The following is an 18,092-nucleotide window of genomic DNA, read 5'->3' on the forward strand; positions in this document are numbered from 1 at the left end:
GTGCTGCTGCAGCAGATGAAGGGGAAGGCCCTGTGCTGCCCTCCTGGCCTGCTCTTCTCTGGGGTATACCCCTCCAGCCACAACTCTGGATCCTTTGGGGACAGATGTGTGTCTGCCCATCTCCTTAGTTTAGACTCTCCGGCTCCCCAAGGAGGCTCGTCCTTAGTGCCGGGGAGCTGCTGGCCACTGCTGAGCCCAGACAGGCACAGTTTTCCTTCATTCCTGGTTTGGTTTTGTGAATCTGTGTGTCTTTAGAATAAAACAGGTGGTGAGGGCGTCCATGGTGGCACAGTGGTTAAGAATCCGCCTGCCACTTCATTCCTGGTTTGGTTTTGTGAATCTGTGTGTCTTTAGAATAAAACAGGTGGTGAGGGCGTCCATGGTGGCACAGTGGTTAAGAACCCGCCTGCCAATGCAGGGGACACGGTTTCGAGCCCTGGTCCACGAAGATCCCACACGCTGTGGAGCAACTAAGCCCGTGCACCACAACTACTGAGCCTGCGCTCTAGAGCCCATGATTCACAACTTCTGAGCCTGCGTGCCACAACTACTGAAGCCTGCGCGCCTAGAGCCCATGCTCCACAACAAGAGAAGCCACCACAATGAGAGGCCCATGCACCGCAGCAAAGAGTAGCGCCCGCTCACCGTAGCTAGAGAAAGCCTGCACACAGCAACGAAGACCCAACGCAGCCAAAAATACATAAATAAAATAAATAAATTAAAACAAAACAAAACCGGTGGTGAGCGTGCGTGGGCCTGTGAACATGGCGTATGCGATCGTGTGCTCTGTCACTGCACACACAAGTGCCTGTGTGTGCCAGGAGCATCGCGGGGAGGACGCTCGCCCACTACCCGGGGCTGAGTGGGCGCAACCTGCCGTCCAAGCCAAGCGGGGGTGTGTCTGTGTGCCCTGTGTCCATCCTGCATAGGCATCTGCGTGTTCTACATCTGTCTGTCCCCATGGGGGCCCTCCCTCTCCATGTGCGCACACGTGCCCCCAGAGCCCCCGACCTTCGCTCTCTAATGTTGCCTTCTTGTCTTGCCCTCTGTGCTGTCCCCGCCGTGTGCTGGCCCTTGTCTGTCACTGCCCTGCAGTCCTCGCCAGTCGCGGAGGAGAAGGTAAAGGCTGCAGCTGTCCCTGGGCCTCGGGTTGGGGGAACTCGGACGGCTGCCGGGATCGTACAGATTGGAGGCTCCAGACTTGGCGTTTACAGGGCCTGCTGCCGAGGAGGGGCAGGCGGGTCCCAGGCCCCGAGGCAGCCCTGAAGCAGGTAGCAGTGCAGGTCCCACTAGCAAACGTCCAACTGGCCTGCGGGTCGGGCCGCATGTCTGCACCCCCAGGAGGTGGCGGGCAGAGGTGGAGATCCTGCGCCTGGTGTTAGGCAGCCCAGCTCAGTCACTTAGGACCCAGAGCCAGTGGCGTGACCTCTGCGAGCAGTGTGACCCCCTCGGGCTGTAGCCTCTGAAGTGGACGAGCATTGGCGTCTCCCGGGGGAGCTATGGGGCTATAACAAGAGGACACAGTGGGTGAGCCTTGGATGGGCTCTGGCCGGCAGTCAGCAGCACCCAGCGAATGCTCTTGAGGCTTGCGGTTGTGGGGAGCAGCGGAGAGGACACGGGACTCGATCCTCGTGAGGATTTCCATCAGGGAGTGCGGCCTGGCTGTCTGTTGATGCACAGAGTCGTGGAGGCGGGCGATGGATATGGGCTCCCATCCTGGGGGGCAGGTGGCCCCACCCTGCCCTGCCGTCACGTTACCCCGTGGTATCTGGTGACAGCCTGGGCCGAGGAACCCCTTATGTGCGTCCCCCACCGAGGTCAGAGCTGGGCCCCAGGAGAGGCACCCCTATATGGGCACTGGGAGCCCAGTGGAGGAACAGTGGTGGAGGAGGGGCTGGGAGCCCTGAGGGAGCAGCCCACAGAGCAGTGGCTGCCTTCCCGGATGCCGAGGGCCTGGGGGCTGTGGTCAGAGAACAGCCTAGCGAGGACTGAGCCATGGGCTGCTGAGCTTGGGATGGATCTGCAGACCCAGAACTTTCTAACTTGACGTCTGAGCTCTTAACCAAGAAAGTGTCGTCTGTCATGGGGGACAAGGGCTGCGTGAGGCACTTGAGGTCGTCCGCAGGAAACCGTCTTCCCGAGTGGCCGAGGCCCCTGTCCGGCCCTGCAGGCCTCCTCTGGCCCTGTCCCTCCTGCAGCTTAGCCCCCAGAGGCACAGCCAGGTCCCAACAGGTCCGGGGACCCTGCTCTGCAGGAGGCAGTGTCTTCCTGAACAGGACAGACCAGCAGCTCGAGCAGCTCGGAGGGGCTTCCAGATTCCGAGTTCTCCTCCTGCTCCGCCCCAGCCCCACCGCCCTGGAGCTGTTGGGGCCCCCCCAGAGAGACATCCTTCCCAGAGTCGTGCCTCAGGAAGCCGCCCGCCAGCCATAGGAAGTTCTGGTCATGGCGGCCGCTCCGCTCCCCTGTCCATCACCTGCATCCTCCAGGCACCGTGAGGAAGCCACCATCCTCCCTCCAGGACAGCCCAGCCTCTGGACCCGGCTACGTGGGACCCCTGAGGAAGCCTTGCCACCCCTCCCACCTCAGCCCCTGTGTGTCAGGGATTCGGATGCTTGGCCTAAACAGCTGTGAGCAGCATGGACTCCATGCAGCCACCGACAGGCTCTGGGGCGCCATGTGTCTGCCGCGGGCCTGGGCTCTGTTCCCTTGCCGCTAACAGCCCGTGGAGCGTATCGCAGGGACTGAGCCCACGGCAGGCAGCTTTGAGCATCAGTCCAGCCCACTGGACATTCTCAGTTTGCTAGCATAGCTTTATAAGGCGCCTCCGTGGTGTCAGGGCTCCGTGATGGGGGGAACTGCTTGGAGCAAGAGAAAAGCGCCCCATGAGAAACTCCGTACCCAGGTCTCCTGAAAACAGTGATGGGGTGTTGGAGGAGGGTGAGGAACAAAGAACAGGGGAGAAAGGGTTGACTCCTCCTGGCTGGCTCTAGGAGGCAGAACTAAGGCCAAGGAGGAACCAGGCAATGCTGCCTGTGATGCCAAAGGGCCTATCACAGGCACTGCTGTGCAGGTGTCTGTTTACAATGGAAATAAATAAAACTGATAAATGACAGTGTAACGGAGGGGAAATGTTCTATGGGATCACAGCAGAGTGGCGATGCCCTGAGCGGGTGAACACGCTGATTAGCGTGGCTGCAGATCAGAGGGGTCAGAGGTCCTGTGTGCCTGGCCGCCAGGTCACACCCTTTCCTACAGCCCGTGGTCAGGGGTGTCTTTTAGAGCAGCTCTAGCTGCAGAATAAGCATCTGTATGTCCAGAAAGAGTTTGCAGCCCTGTTTCAGAAGCCACTGTCTAACCACCCCCTCTCCTTCTCTCCCCACATTTCAACAGGAAGGAGCGCCCCACCTCCCTGAGCGTCTTCCCCCTGACCGACGGTATGGTACGTGCACAGATGGGAGGCAAGCTCATGCCTGCGGGAGACCACTGGCACCTGAGTGACCTCGGCCAGCTGCAGCTCAGCTCCAGCTACCAGGTTTTGTAGCCGTGCTGTGGAGTGAGGGCTCCCCGTCGCCCCACATTCATTCAGGAGGGTGCGGCCGCAACCGGGGCTCTCGGCTGCTCGGGGACCTGCCTACGGCCAGGGCGTGCCCATTGGACGGGGGGACCTGTCTACAGCTAGGGTGTGCCCATTGGGCAGGGCTGAGCGTAGTGACCATCCCCCAACACAACCCAGAGCCTCGCAGCCAGACTGGGCTTCACCCAACATGTGTTGTCCTTATAGTATCTGAGGTTTGCACTCCAACCAGGAGAAAGTCAAAGGCCAGGAGTCAGCTTCTCTTCTTTGGGCTGTTCTTACCGGCCTACCTGTGCTAACGACCTAGGGGCCTGAGTTTGAGAAGGAGGACGTCCCGGGTGTGCTCAGCTCAGCAGTGAGAGCACCCACCCTCCATCCCCGGCACTGGGGCCCTGGGAAGGCCAAGGGCAGGCACTCGTGCAGGGCCCCTGGGCACTTGCTGCCAGTCTTGGTCTGTGAGCTCAGCTCCTCTGGCGAAGGCAGGCTGTGGCAGGACGGAACGCGGGCCCCATTGCTCATTGAAGAGACCAGACCCTCGCCCTGGGTCTGATGATTCCCCACTGAGGCATCAGAGGATACCCTCTGGGCCGGGTCGAGCAGTGGATGTGGGCCCAGGCTTCCCCACAGCTTCCTTCCCACCGCGACTCATTGCCGAGTGTCCCCCTGCCTCGCAGTGTCCAGCTGGGCTGCAGGAGGTAACCACAAGCTGCCAGCTGTGTCGGAAAGCGACCCCACTCACTCTGCGTCTGTTCCGCGGAGTGAGCACGCCTCGTGCCCGCCAGCCACTGGCTGTCTTGCCAGCAAGTAGGGTCCGGGCAGAAGGGGCGGGGCCCACAGCTGGCGTGTACCCCCAAGCTCCTGCGGGGGCGTTGAGCTTCAGAAAGCTGGGAGGCTGGGGTCTCCAGATGGCCCCTTGGGCCAGCTTGTGTTCTCGTGCGTCTCTCTTTCTCCTGCGCCGTCTGAAATCGTTCTCTCTTAATAAATTATAGTCGTTTATGTTTTAGTTCATAGGTGTGTTTTGTTTGATTTTTTTTTAATAATTACTTTTAAGTTCTTTTTATTTTATGCTCTAGGTTTTCAAGTTTTTCTAATTTTTTAATTTGTTTTGTTGTTTTTGTTTTGTTTTTTGTTTTTATGTACTGTATTTTCAGTGTTTTAACCAAACAGTTGTGGCTCCTCATGGGAGGCATGGCCGCTGGGATGTGGGTTCTTTGCATTTGGAGGTCACTGCTGCACGTTGGTGTTAGAGGTTGGCAGGTTTCTTTAGGTAAGTGGTGGCCAGGGGGAATGTCCCATGGGTAAGTGGTGGCCTGCAGGCGACAGACAGCTAGGGGAGTAGGGGGAGGCCTGGTTATGCTGCAGAATTCCCCACGGTGACTACCAGGGTCAGGAGGCCCATGGAAACAAAGTGTTCAAATAACAGACAGGTAGGGAGCGTGGCCATTGAGTCAGATGGTCTGACAGTGTGTACTTCCGTGAGGCATGGGTTCATGTGCCTGGCCGTCTTTGTGGAAGTCCCTGTGCATCAGCCTGGAGCACAGCCCTCCTCGGGTACCACCCTCCTCAGAACCCTCCCTGTGGGAGAGCACTCGGGGCCCCACCACAGAGGCGTGCACTGTGCATGGTGCTGTGAAGAGGAAAGAGTTTTTTCTTTACAAATTGGCCCTGAGCTGCAGAACCCAAACCCAAACCAAAAATGTTTGCAAGAGGCGCTTCTCACCACAGCTCATCAGCAACCCGGCTGAGTGTTGTTGGCTATGGGGGCCATACTGTGCCCTGTGGGGTGTTGTGGGCACCCTGCCTCCACCCACCCCCAGCTCTGGCCACCACAAGTGTCTCCAGACATCACCAAGTGTCCCTCGGGGACACAGCTGCCGGGATGGGAGCCCTGTCGAGAGGAGAACGAGGATGTGAGGTTCCGGGTAGAGGAGTCTCAGCCCCCAGGGAGAGGCGGCGCCTGGCAGGGACCAGGCTGCTCCGGAAAAGGCAGATCCCACAAGGCTCCCAAACCACTCTGACTCCTAGTCACCCAGAGGTGGCCACGGGAGCACGGTCAGCCCTTCCTAGTTAAAGGTGGGGGTGGGTTGGTCCCAGCATGCATCTAGCTTCACAGAGAAGGCCGACACCCCGTCATCAGCTCCTCTTGTAAGAAAGTTCTGAAAGTGTGTCCTCTGAGGAAACCATGTGATCTGGCGCCGATGGGAACATGTACCCAGAGCGGCCTCAGTGCTGCCCCCCGCCGCCCCCATGGGCCTCAGCCCCTCCTGAGACTGTGCCTCTTCTCAGCACCAGGCAAGAGGCTGCGGGGGCCCCGTGGCACCTGCTCAGGGGTGAGTCTAGGGTGAGTCTGGGGTTACTGATGTTAGTTCATAGAAGAGCGGAGGCTATTTTTATTGCGGTTCCCCGATGGTTTCACCAGGAAAGATGGTAGGAGAGGAATGTTTGTTTCCTGTCCACATTTATTCAAACAATGTGTTTTCTCTCCAGGGAGATTCTTAAGGTCAACAGTTGATTGAAGTTTTTACTAACCTGGTCTTTTTTCACTCTCGGAACATTTGGGGGACGTCCTATTCTGTGGAAGTCGAGTTTCAATTTGTTTGCATTTGCGTAGGTGTTGAAGGCAAACTTTGGTTCAGTTGGGCCGTGGAGGTTAAGCGAGACCCGTCCCCTGGTGTCTCTTTGTTGGGGAGGCCACCACTGGCAGAACTGGGGAGGTGCCCACTCGTCACAGCCCCTGACTGTGGCCAGGGTGGGAGGCAGGAGGCAGGAACGAGAGGGACCAGCCCTCGAGGGCCTCGCAGTGGAGCAGTAACTTGATCAGAAGGCACGACGGCCTCCCCGGCCTCCTTCCCAGCCGGGGAGCCTCTGCCCTGACCTGGGCTGGGGCTTAGCTCTGCTCACCCACTGGCTGCAAGGGGTTACCGGCCACATCCACATAGCTTCGTGTCTAGCCCCATACTGGAAAGCGTTCAAGCCAAAAGCCTGGTCCAAGCCATTTAAATAAGGTGTGGCCGCCTCTGGAAAGCCAGAGGCTGGATGAGTCAAGTGAAGAGGCTGGGAGGAATCAGCCCAGCGGGAGAGAAGTGGCCTCCTGTCCCTTCCATTCTGGCACGGAGTGCTGTTTTACTGCAGCCGAGTGGCAAAGACCCCAAGCGAGGGGGCCTCGTGGTGGTGGCCGAGGCCCCGCCGGCCCTGCGTGGTCCACCCCTCGTGGCCTCCCCGGGGGACCTGACCCGCGCCACGAGCTTCCCTCTTCCTGTGTTTGGCCCCAGTGTCCGCAGGATGAGATGTCCGAGTCAGGCCAGTCCTCAGCGGCGGCCACGCCCAGCACCACGGGCACCAAGTCCAACACGCCCACGTCCTCTGTGCCCTCGGCTGTGGTCACGCCCCTCAGCGAGGGCCTGCAACCTCTGGGCGACTACAGCGGCAGCTCCAAGAACAACAAGAGAGCGCGGGAGAAGCGCAACAGCCGCAACATGGAGGTGCAGGTCACACAGGAGATGCGCAACGTCAGCATAGGTACTGGCCGCCCCGCCTGCCCGGCGCCCCACCCTCACCAGCAGCACCATGCGTGTCTCCTCCCAGTTCGCAGGGCTGGTCGCTCCTGAGGCCTCTCCTTGGCTGCCCCGTCCTCAAGTGGTCATGCCTCTGTATGAGTGTCCTGACCGACCCCTGCTTTTTATAAGGACACAGTCAGATGAGAACAGGGCCCACCCTTTGGCCTCATTTTACCTTCATCACCTCTTTAAAAACCCATCTCCAATACAGTTACATTCTGAGGAACTGGGGTCCAGGGCTTCAGCCTGTGAATTTGGGGGACACAACTCAGCCTGACAGTAGACCACTGTCATCCAGCAGACACAGTCTAATCAGAGAAAAGGGAGGGAAAAAATGGCCTGTTCAGATGGGATCACAGTTCTGGGGGACAGGCCCCATCCAGCCACCAGCTCGGGAAGAACCCCCACCACAACCGTCCCTGCCTGTGGTGGCCTAGCGTGGGGTCTCCGGACAAGGGGCCCCAGGGCAGCCACGAGTGGTGCAGGGAACTGCTGGTCACCCCCCGACCCTGGGCTCCACTGTGTTCCCCCAGGCATGGGCAGCAGTGACGAGTGGTCTGATGTTCAGGACATTATCGACTCCACCCCAGAGCTGGACATGGGCCGGGAGCCCCGCCTGGACCGCACGGGCAGCAGGTGCTCACTGGGCCCACAGCCACTCCCGAATGGCTCAGCACTCACCCTGGGAGTTGGTTCCCCTGGTAGAGGTGCCTCGCAGCCCCTCGAGGTGGGAGAACTGCCCAGGACACTGACCCGCCACCCACCACGCCTGCACTTGAGCCAGCGTTGTTGGCATCGAGTGGCCCCTCAGGGGTGTCCCCGTGTGCGGTCCATTGGTGCTGCCCACTCACTCCACCTTCCTCGGCTGCGTGTCCCCACAGCCCAACCCAGGGGATCGTGAACAAGGCTTTTGGCATCAACACTGACTCCCTGTACCATGAGCTGTCGACTGCGGGGTCCGAGGTCATCGGGGATGTGGACGAAGGGGCCGACCTGCTAGGTAAAGACAACCATCCCTGGGACCCTGCTATGGTTGGGTTTGTGATGAAAGCAAAGTCTCTGTGAGCCAGGAAGTTCTCTTTACAAACTGTGAATATTGAGATGTATTCACTTACCATAACTCGCCGCTTAAAGTGTGCCGCTTGGTGGGGTTTGGGGTGCTCACGGATTCGAGCAACTGTCTATAGACCGTCTTGTCAGCCCAAGAAGAAACCCATTCCCAGTAGCCCTCAGCCCAGCCCTGCTCCAAGCCCCTCCCCTGGGCAGCCCACTTTCTAGGAATGTTTTGGGAGGGTGGTGGTTGCCAGCTCCTCCAGTCCACGAGGAGCGTGCCCAGACAGCGTCAGTGCCCTCCGAGAGCCCCGCGAGGCTATGTCTGAGACAGGTGCAGAGACAACCTGCCTGTTGCAGACTTGCTCCTGGTCCTCCCTCCCTGCCCGAGCCAGGCCCCGTGTGCCAGCGTCTGCCTGTACCTGAGGGCAGCCTGCATGGCTCTGAGGCCGGGCTGTGGCCCTCAGGGCAGTGGAGGGAAGTCACGCTGTCTCTCAGCGGGGTTCAAGCTCCCCTGGCCCAGATGTGTGTCCGGAGCCCCAGCCTGGAGAAGCGGCCTTGTCCCCGAAGCCCTCCCTCCTGCTCAGCAGCCAGCAAGGTGGGCGTCAGGGCTGAGTGTGGCTCTGTTGTCAGGGCCGTGGTTCTGGTCTGTCCCCTCCCCACACCCCAAGGAAGGGTCCTCTTGTTTCTCCTTGGGGAGGGGCAGCAGCTGCCTCCACTGGATACATGGTGAGCAGGGTGGTAGCGATTCCACTAAGAGAATCTGGGAAGGCTGCCTTCTGACGTTTGATCCATGTTTTATCATCTGCTGCCCGAGGAGGCGGAGCTGTCTGGCATCTGAGGGTTTCTGTTGCCAGCCTCTCTGCTGCTGTCACTCCCCCGTGATAGACGCACCAGGTCCCCGTGTAGACAGCGCCGCCCGGCCGGCCTGCCAGCTGCACACACCACCAGGCCTGACCTGCAAACGAAGGGGGCCCAGCTGGTGTTTTCAGCTGGAACGGCCTCGCTTTCTTTGCAGTGGGCCTGCATCCTATTAGTTCTCATAAGTTGATTGTCTTACTCAGGGTGGGGAGACCTCCAGGCAGCAGCATCATCTGGGGTGTTTAGCACCAGCACGCCTTGTGCCTGGAACAGAAGTTTTTTCAGCCAGAATTTAAAGAGATTAGGTACACAACTGTATATATCAAACTGTGGTAAAACCATCATGTAAAACGTATCAGTTTTTAGCTGTACATTTCAGTAAAGTACATTCATACTCAATGGTGAAAGACTGAAAGCGTCCCCTCTAAGATTAGGAACAAGACAAAGATGCCCACTTTTGGCAGTATATATTTTTAATGGAATTTTTCTCACAAGCATTGTAAAAATATATATTTTAAAATATACAAAAACTGTTAGTATTCAGAAAAAGTCTACTCATTAGGGACAGTCACTTTTAGTATTTTGACATCCTTCTCTTCTTTACATATTTCAGATACTACCATATAAATTCAATTTTTAGGCATTTTTTTATTTTTAGAAAAAGGATACATGCTGATAATAATATTAAAGTAATATCAGACATTGCCAGGAAGGAAGTAAAAACCAGAGGAGACCCCAAGCTGTGATGAGTGACACCCTCCCAGGCGCCAGGGCCCCAGCATGCGCACCTGGGACGTGGGGTGGCAGCTTTTGTCTGGCTTTTTCTTCGTGGCTGATGTTAACATTTCCCTGAACCACTAAGATTCCTCTGCATGTTTTAACTTCCTTATTTTTGTGTGACTGTGAATTACCTAATCAATTCTAATATTTGCTGTTTGAATACCACTGTCATAGCTACTTGCGGGCGTAGATCTTTCTAGATGTGGGAACCCCCTGGACAGGTGTGGACTCGTGGGCATGGGCTGTAGGCTGCTCCCCTGCATGTGCTCACACCAGCAGGGCCGGGCGTGGCCGGGAGGAGGCACCTGGGATCCAGGCTGTGACGGGTGGTCACCAGAGGGAGTGCCTTTCTGCCCGGGCAACCTTGGAGCCGCGCCGGGCCTGGGGGGCGGCCTCCTGCACTGGAGAGCTTACACAGCAGGGCACCACACTTTCTTGAGCTTTTGAGAACCTGATAAAAAGGTATCTCCCTAGGAAGACACACAGACATAGGATGTTTTGCATTTCCACGTCAGGGTCGGAGGCCCAGCTTCGCGTCCCCGCTCCTGGTGCGGAGCTCTGGAGGAGGTCTGAGGGGCAAAGTGGGGCCCCCGCACCTCGTACCTTTCTTCAGTCTCGTCATGTGACAAGATTCCAACACTCATCACGGGCCTTACGAGAAGAGCGACACCAATGTTTTATATGCACAGCCACCGTTAATGCCTCACACTGCTAGTGTCTCCATTTCACAGATGAAGAAACCGAGGTCACAGAGGCCGAGGTGAAGTGGCAGAGCCAGGACTTGAACTCAGGTCCCACCCAGGGTGGCAGCGCTGCCTCCGACCACCACTGTGCTTTTTTTAACAGCCTTATTGAGATGGAATTTCCACACCATACAATCCCCCCACTTTCAGTGTACACCTCAGTGACCTTTAGCACTTTTGGATTTGTGCAGTCATCACCACATAGCTTTAGAACATTTTACACCACCCACCAAACGAAACCTGTACCCACTAGCAGTCGCTCCCCGCCACCACCCTGGCACTGCTGCTCTACTTCCTGTGTCTGCAGACTTGCCTGTTCTGGACATTTCACGTCAGTGGCCTTTTCCATCTGGCTGCCTTCATTTAGCATCATGCCTTTAAGGTTCGTCCATGTTGGAGTGTGTCAGAGTTTCATTCCTTTTTATGGCTGAATAATGTTCCAGTGTGGATAGACCACATTTCATGTATCCATTCAGCCACTGATGGACATTTGGGTCATTTCACTTTTGGCTGTTGTGACTGATGCTTCTGCTACACTTGTGATGCCTCCCATGGTTCTACGAGATCACCCTAGCTCACTGGCCTCCTCGCTACCTGGTGGCACTGGGTGGCCTGCCAGTCAGTCCATCCTGTCAGCCACGTCTCCTGCCTTGCCCTGTGGCCCCAGGCTGCAGAGCTGTCCCCTCCCCTGCAGCGCCCACGTGCTGAAGGTGTGCGTGCTCACTCCATGTGACTGCCCCCCACCCATCCCGGTGCCCCCGGGGCTGGCAGATGCTCTAGCACCTGGCCACATCCTGTGGTTCAGGCAGCACCGTTCCGGATGCCAGAGTCTCCATAAAGAGTGATGGGAGAGAAAAGCAGAGAACTAGAAACCACACACCAGTGAGTTTTACCTGGAGCCACATTGACTGAGTCAGTAGGTAGAGGTGGAGTCTGTTGCAGCAGGGTTCCTGAGAGGGAAATGATGTCTGATGCACCTCCTGAGGTCAGTTCCCTCGAACAGGAGTGCCTGATGTAAGAAGCTCTAACCAGTGCATCTGATGGGTCTGTTCTGATGGGCTGAAGTGAGAATTGTCTTCTCACCTGGTGGTGAGAACCCTGAGTGCCAAGGCACTTGCACTGCAACGCTTGGCGGGCGGGGGCCGTCTCGGGCACCACTTAGTTCTGGTTGGAATGAGACCCCACTCTTGGGAGTGATGGGCCTTTGGGCGCCTTTCTGGAGCCTTCATCACGAGGGGCACAGGCAAGGCAGGCAGCCCTGAGGAGTTGAGGAGAGCCGCAAGCTCCTGTGATCTGCGGACGGAGCCCTGGAGTGAGGGGCCGGCCCTTTGTCCAGCATGGTGGAGGGATGAGCTGGGGTCTGCTCGAGTCCCCAGAGTCTGGCTCAGCTGGAGGAAGTGTCAGTGACAGGAGGCCTGGTCCCCCATCACCAGTTCCTGAAGACACCCAGATGATGGATTATTCAATATGTGTACTGGATTCATTGACTAGCCACTTGGAAAAAAATGAGGTCTAATTCAACCTCACTCCGAACACAAAAATAATTTCTAGGTGGATTAAAGATCTAAACATAAAAATACAAGGATAACAACTGGAAGAGAGTATTGGAGAGTATTTTCATAATCTGAGCTTCTCTTCATTGCCAAAACCAAAGAGTATATGTGTGTGTGTGTGTGTGTGTGTGTGTGTGTGTGTGTGTGTGTGCGCATGTGTATATATATGTACGTATGTGTATGTATAGATATATGTATTTATGGTCTCCACCATTAACGTTAAAAGAAGTGAAGTACAATAGGAAACTTCCCTAGTCGTGCAGTGGTTAAGAATCCGCCTGCCAATGCAGGGGACACAGGTTCGAGCCCTGGTCTGGTAAGATCCCACATGCCATGGAGCAACTAAGCCCGTGTGCCACAACTACTGAGCCTGTGCTCTAGAGCCTGCGAGCCACAATTACTGAGCCCACGTGCCACAACTACTGAAGCCCTTGCGCCTAGAGCCCGTGCTCCGCCACAAGAGAAGCCACCGCAATGAGAAGTCTGCACACCGCAACAGAGTTGCTGCCCCTGCTCGCTGCAACTAGAGAAAGCCCATGCACAGCAATGAAGACCGAATGCAGGCAATAATTAATTAATTTAAAAAAATTTTTTTAAATAGGAAATGAGTAGAGGATAAAGCAGGACATTCACAGAAGAGACCCACAAACCTGAAAAGATGTTCAACTTCAAGAATAACACAGAAATGAATAGTGAGAGAGTATAGAGTTAACTCTTTTTCCTCAAACGATTGACAAAAATGAAGCGGGTACTGTCCACCCCGCTGATGGGAGGTGGCCGGTAGAGGCCAGCTGTCAGGGTACGGCCAGGCTGGACCTGGAGGGAGCGGGACCACCGCTCCTCAAATAGGGCCAAGGCACCCACAGGAGCCCATGTGCGTGTCCTGGTGCCCACGCACAACCGTGCAGGCCTGAAATGCCTGTCAAAGGAGCCGGTGCCCTAGGAAACAATGGGACGTCTCCATATGGAAATACATCGAAGCTTTCAAGGTGATCGTGGATCCTTCACGTGGAAGGGGTCCTGGGATACCATGTAAGGTGCAACGGCGGAAGTTGCCCAAGAGGATGGAGAGTGGTGGTCACGATTTTGTTTTTCAGAAACTGATATCTGCCTAGAAAGACGCCTGAGAAGGAGAATATCAAACGTGAACAGCAGCTGCCTGGGAATTAGAGATGAGAGGGGAGACACATCCACTTCTGAACTGCCTATCAAAATGATAAATCCACTTTATCATTTGAATTCCTTCCACAGATTCTGTAGTTTGTCCTTTAAGTCAGACGACTTTTTATACCATTTCTTTCTGCGTGAAATGAATCAAATAGAACAGTATCATTTCCTCAAGTCTTCAGCTGGGTAGCGGAGAGCAGTTTGGCACAAGCGGCCCCCCAACCCCTCACATCCTGACTCAGTGATTCCCTCCCTGCACAGTAGGGCCCTTGTCTTCTGGTTGCCCTTGACCTAAGTAAGGTCTTGCCCTTCCCCTAAGACCTGGGCTGGCCAGGGCCCCACCCCCACCCCCCACCGAGGCCAGGTCCTTGTCCATGGCTCACTCACTCTGGGGGCGCCTGTGAGGCTGGATGCCCAGCACCCACCACACCACACCCACACACACGTTAGCTTCACAGGGGTCTGGCCCTCCTGATGGTGGTGGGAGTAGAGGGGCGAGCAGGCTTTAGATCCGCACGCCTGCCCCAGGGCCTCCAGGACTGAGGAGCGTGCTGTTCTGACCTCCCCTTTCCTTCAGGGTTCCTGCCTTGGATGCATTTGGCACCCACAGGCCTGGGGTCGTCTGCTCGTATGCTTTTGGGCCCTTCAACATGGAAATGGCTGATCATCGTCGCTTTTTCTTTAATAAGAGTTTCTTCATTTTGTTGGTTTCAGTCACCAATTAACCTTTGTCACTTCCTTCCCCATCTCTCTGTGCTTCGCTGGACATGGCCCCAGGGGAGTTCTCAGGTGTGTATCTCTGCTGTCTGTTTGCGGCCCCTCTTCCCCATGGTGGCATCCAGGTGGAGGGGGTGGCACCCTGGGACACCCCACTGCTGCTGCCCAGTCACTGCCAGCTGTGCAGCCTGTCCCCTCCCAATCCTGGTCCAGTCCACTAAGGCACACGTGCTTTTGCTCACCAGCCTACTGCTGCTCGGAAGCTTCTTTTGGTTTGCTCCACCAGCCCACTGACGGTGACCTTGACAATTGAGGGAGAGCTGCTGTGCCCTTGACCCCGGTCTCTCCTTGTAGGCCATTTCTTAAGGTTCTACAGACCCGATAGAGGCGGAGGCTAGTTAACTGGACACAGAGTACAGGCTCAGTGCTGTGGCATCTCCCCTCTGTTGGCTACCTCCCCACTATGTTCAAAGGCACCCGGGGCCTGGTCACAGCTCTCCCTCATTTGCAGAGACCTCTGTCCTTAGCCCCCACCCCCCACCCCACCACCCCACCAACCCAGGATTTTAGTGTAAGATGTCAGTTGTGTTGCCCTGACCCTCCACCTCACCACCCAGGGTAAACTTTCTAGAAGGAGTAGCTGGCCCCATCCCGTCTCCCGCCCCTCCTGTCCCACTCCTGTGTCCACCCCTAACCCAGCGAGAAGTAGCCCTGAAGTCCCCCCGCCTGCTCATCATACGGGCTTAACGCGCTTCTTTTCTCTCCCCTCCTCTCTCCCTTTCCTTCCTCCCGCCCTGGTCGCCCATCTCCCGTGGGACTGGGACGGCGCCCATAGTGCGCGATGATTTTTTTGGTAAGGCCGAGGCCCTGTTTCAGTATGTGTTTCCCTGCTTCTGGCTTCCTCTGCCTCCCTGACGCCTTCTCATGCTTCATGAGCCATTCGCTTTGTTGAGCCCGGTGGGGCAGCCGTGGGGGCAGTGGTGTCCGTGGCTTCAGGGGTGGGGGTGGGAGGGCCTCCAGCAGGCATGGTGAGCGGGCACCTGACTCCCTCAGAGCAGACCCTTGACGGGCTGAGGAGGGGACCCCAGCCTCTCTGAGCCCCCCACATTAGTTCAGGAAGGCCTGAGCCCAGGGCCTGCTGGATCCCATCTGAAGGGCAGGCAGGCCATGTTTGAGGCGAGGAGGTGAGAATAGAAACAGCCGGCAGAACCCTAAGCTGGGCACACCGTGTGCGTGGGTCATCTCGTCTCACAGTTGTGTTAAGGCCATGGAGGAGGGAAGTGAACAAGAGGAACAGACCTTGGGCTTCGAGGCAGTCCTAAAGCATTAGATGCAGTGCTTTGGGGGTTTTGTGACACGCCTGCAGAGACCTCAGTCTGCGGGGCCCACTTTGGGGTCTGGCCATCCCCTCTGGGCACCAGCCCCGGGAGCGCTGTCCTCACCTCCACTCCACCTTCTGGCTCCTAAAGGCCTGCTCCCAGCCTGGTGGAGGGCTGCACCTGCCATGGACCATCCCATCTCCTTGGCCAGGGCTCTCTGTCCCCATCACCACAGCTCCAACCTCCATTCTCCGAGGGGGTAGCTCTGAAAAGGGTCTGCTTCATGATGGCCTGGAAGTCACAGGGCTGGGGGAAGGCAGTGATACTGGGCCAGGGGTGGGCATCGATTGAGGAGGTTGCACAGCGGCCATAAGGGTACCGTCTGGGCCCTGCTGGTACCCAGACTTCATGTTGGTAGAGAGCTGTGAGAGCCCATCACTGAGTTCCAGAATGTAAGTCCAGGGCTGCTGCATTCATCAGGGCAGAGGAGACCTGCTCATTGCCCTCCAGAGGCCAGTCTGAGACCCCCACGGGGCTCGCACGCAGCAGGTCCTTTCCTGACTGCATTGCTTGGTGGAGAGCCTGCCTCAAGACCGGCAGAGGCCTCTCAGGGTCGCCTGGCCTCCCCGGGCAAGCGTCTTCCTGCAGATTGGGCCTCTGTTCCTTATCCCCTCACATCAGCCCTCCCGGGGGGGCCATCCTTCCAGGGGTGGGCCGCCCCCTGGCAGGACGTCTGTTATTCTGAGGCAGGTGTGAGCATCAGGGTCTGGCTTCACCAGGCACACGTAATAACTCCGTACCTTTTGTTTCAGGAATGGGCAAGGAAGTGGGGAATCTGCTGCTGGAGAACTCACAGCTTCTAGAAACCAAGTAAGGATGCTCTTCCTCAGCACCACAGTTGCTGAGACAGCCCCCAACCAGGACCAGGGGCTCCTGTAACAACTGCATCGGCCCAGCCTCAGGGCAGTCCCCAGGGAAGACCTGGACCCACTGGACTGAGCTCACCCCTCCTGGGGAGAGGATGGGGTGGTCACCTCCTCTCACCAGTTTCAAGACCAGGATGTGTCTGCTCAGATACACCAGGGTGGGCAGACCCCTTTGAAACCTCATCACTTAATGTACACACTGGCTCACAAGGAGCTCCCCTTTCTGCCTTTTCAAAGAAACGCTCTGAATGTGGTGAAGAACGACCTCATCGCCAAGGTGGACCAGCTCTCGGGGGAGCAGGAGGTGCTGAAGGGGGACTTGGAAGCTGCCAGGCAGGCCAAACTCAGACTGGAGAACCGCATCAAGGACCTGGAGGAGGAGCTGAGGAGGTGAGTGGGGCTCCTTGAGGGGCGGGGCTCCCACGGAGGCTGGGCCGCCAGGCGTGGAGAGGGGGGGTCAGGCCCCGCCCGGCCCCTCATGTCCTTTCCGCAATCCCCTGGCATCTGCTTTCTAGCTAACTACACCCCCTGAGGTCATTCCTTCCCAAAGTGGCTCACTTTGCATGCTCACTGCTCAGCCTCCTGCTCATCCCTGAGCTACATCTCATAATCGACCCTCTCCAGACCCAACTACTGTGTTGGCCACCCACCCCTCCCCTCTTGTCTCCACCATCCTCGGGGGAATAATCCCACACGAGGGACAGTGTCCTGTCTTGGGTGTCCTTTCTCTGGCGGCTGAGTGGGGCCTTCCCACTCCTCTCACACTATTACATTCATTCAGGAGGAGGGAAGGGAGGATAATGGCCTCTGGCCACCGCAGGTCCCCTGCACTCCCCTCTGCTCCCCAGCCCTCGATCAGCCGAGGTTGGGTCACAGAGCCTTGCTGGGAAACTCTGGGGTGTCCTCCCCAGCACTCTGCACGTCCCTGTGGCCTTTCTCTTCCAGCCTGATCCTCACCCCATTCTCCCAAAGTGGTGCCTTTGGCTCCAGACAGGAAAGGGGAGGTGTGAGGGGTGGGCCCTAGGCAGGTGTCGCCTGTGCCAGGTTTGTGGGACTGGGAGCCAGGTCTCCTCTGGCCCTGCCTGAAGCTAGCACTGCCCTTGCCTTCCTGTTAGCAATTGACCACCTGAATTGGAGGTCCTGTTCCTTGGCTGGGCTTCAGGGCACATGTGGGCAAGGGTGTGGAGCCACCCGTCCCCAAGGCACTGGCAGGAATGCTCAGGGCCTAGAACCTGAGGGGAGAGCCCTGAGTGCAGCTGAGAGGTGGGACACATCCTCTGGGCCAGTGCCCAGTGGGGCCCTCACCCTGCCCCGCTTCCTTCCTCATCCTGCAGAGTGAAGTCAGAGGCCATCATTGCCCACCGTGAACCCAAAGAAGAGGTGGAGGATGTAAGCAGCTATCTCTGTACAGAATTGGTATATTCCACTATTAACATGTGGGCATGGGGGGTGGGCAGTGTGGGCGGGCTTCCCGGGGATGTGCTAGTTCTTCTGGGTCTCTGGGTCCTCCTCACACCTCCTGTGTGATGACTGCACCCAGCAGCAGCCCCCCTGCCCCACTGACTTTGTGCGGTCAGAACCAGCCCCCTCTCTGCGGGATGCCCCCTCTCACCTAGGTCCTAGCAGATGTGGGTTGCACTGTCACAAGGGGGTCTCCCTGCTTACCGGCCCAGCTGCTGCCCCCCAGACAGAACAGTTTGAGTACCTGAGGCCCTCAGATGCCTCATCTGTCTTCACAAACCCGCAGAGATGCATGGAATGTTCTGAGGAAAGCCCTAGGAGTGGCTGTAGGGAAGGGTTTGTAGGGGTCTTTGCCCTTCCCAGGTCCTCTCCAGAATAGGGGCC

General features: G+C 57.3%; 1 protein-coding gene across 9 annotated transcripts in view; it reads left to right on the forward strand.

Moving 5' to 3' along the window:
• The window catches only part of MAPK8IP3 (mitogen-activated protein kinase 8 interacting protein 3), a 51,371-nt gene that overhangs the window by 24,865 nt on the left and 8,414 nt on the right, over positions 1-18,092 (forward strand). For 4 of the 9 annotated variants that reach the window (XM_055090761.1, XM_024123531.3, XM_055090759.1 and 1 more), the window contains exons 5-13: positions 3,391-3,532; positions 6,847-7,093; positions 7,665-7,767; positions 8,013-8,131; positions 14,063-14,074; positions 14,838-14,855; positions 16,134-16,191; positions 16,485-16,637; positions 17,582-17,663. In XM_055090761.1, the coding sequence (XP_054946736.1) occupies positions 3,391-3,532; positions 6,847-7,093; positions 7,665-7,767; positions 8,013-8,131; positions 14,063-14,074; positions 14,838-14,855; positions 16,134-16,191; positions 16,485-16,637; positions 17,582-17,663 (934 nt within the window). The remainder of the gene's footprint in view (positions 1-3,390; positions 3,533-6,846; positions 7,094-7,664; positions 7,768-8,012; positions 8,132-14,062; positions 14,075-14,837; positions 14,856-16,133; positions 16,192-16,484; positions 16,638-17,581; positions 17,664-18,092) is intronic. The other 5 variants (XM_055090756.1, XM_007100103.4, XM_028499505.2 and 2 more) reach the window with 5 other exon arrangements.

The sequence above is a fragment of the Physeter macrocephalus genome, chromosome 14, assembly GCF_002837175.3.
Source record: "Physeter macrocephalus isolate SW-GA chromosome 14, ASM283717v5, whole genome shotgun sequence".
In the NCBI taxonomy this organism is placed as follows: Eukaryota; Metazoa; Chordata; class Mammalia; order Artiodactyla; family Physeteridae; genus Physeter; species Physeter macrocephalus.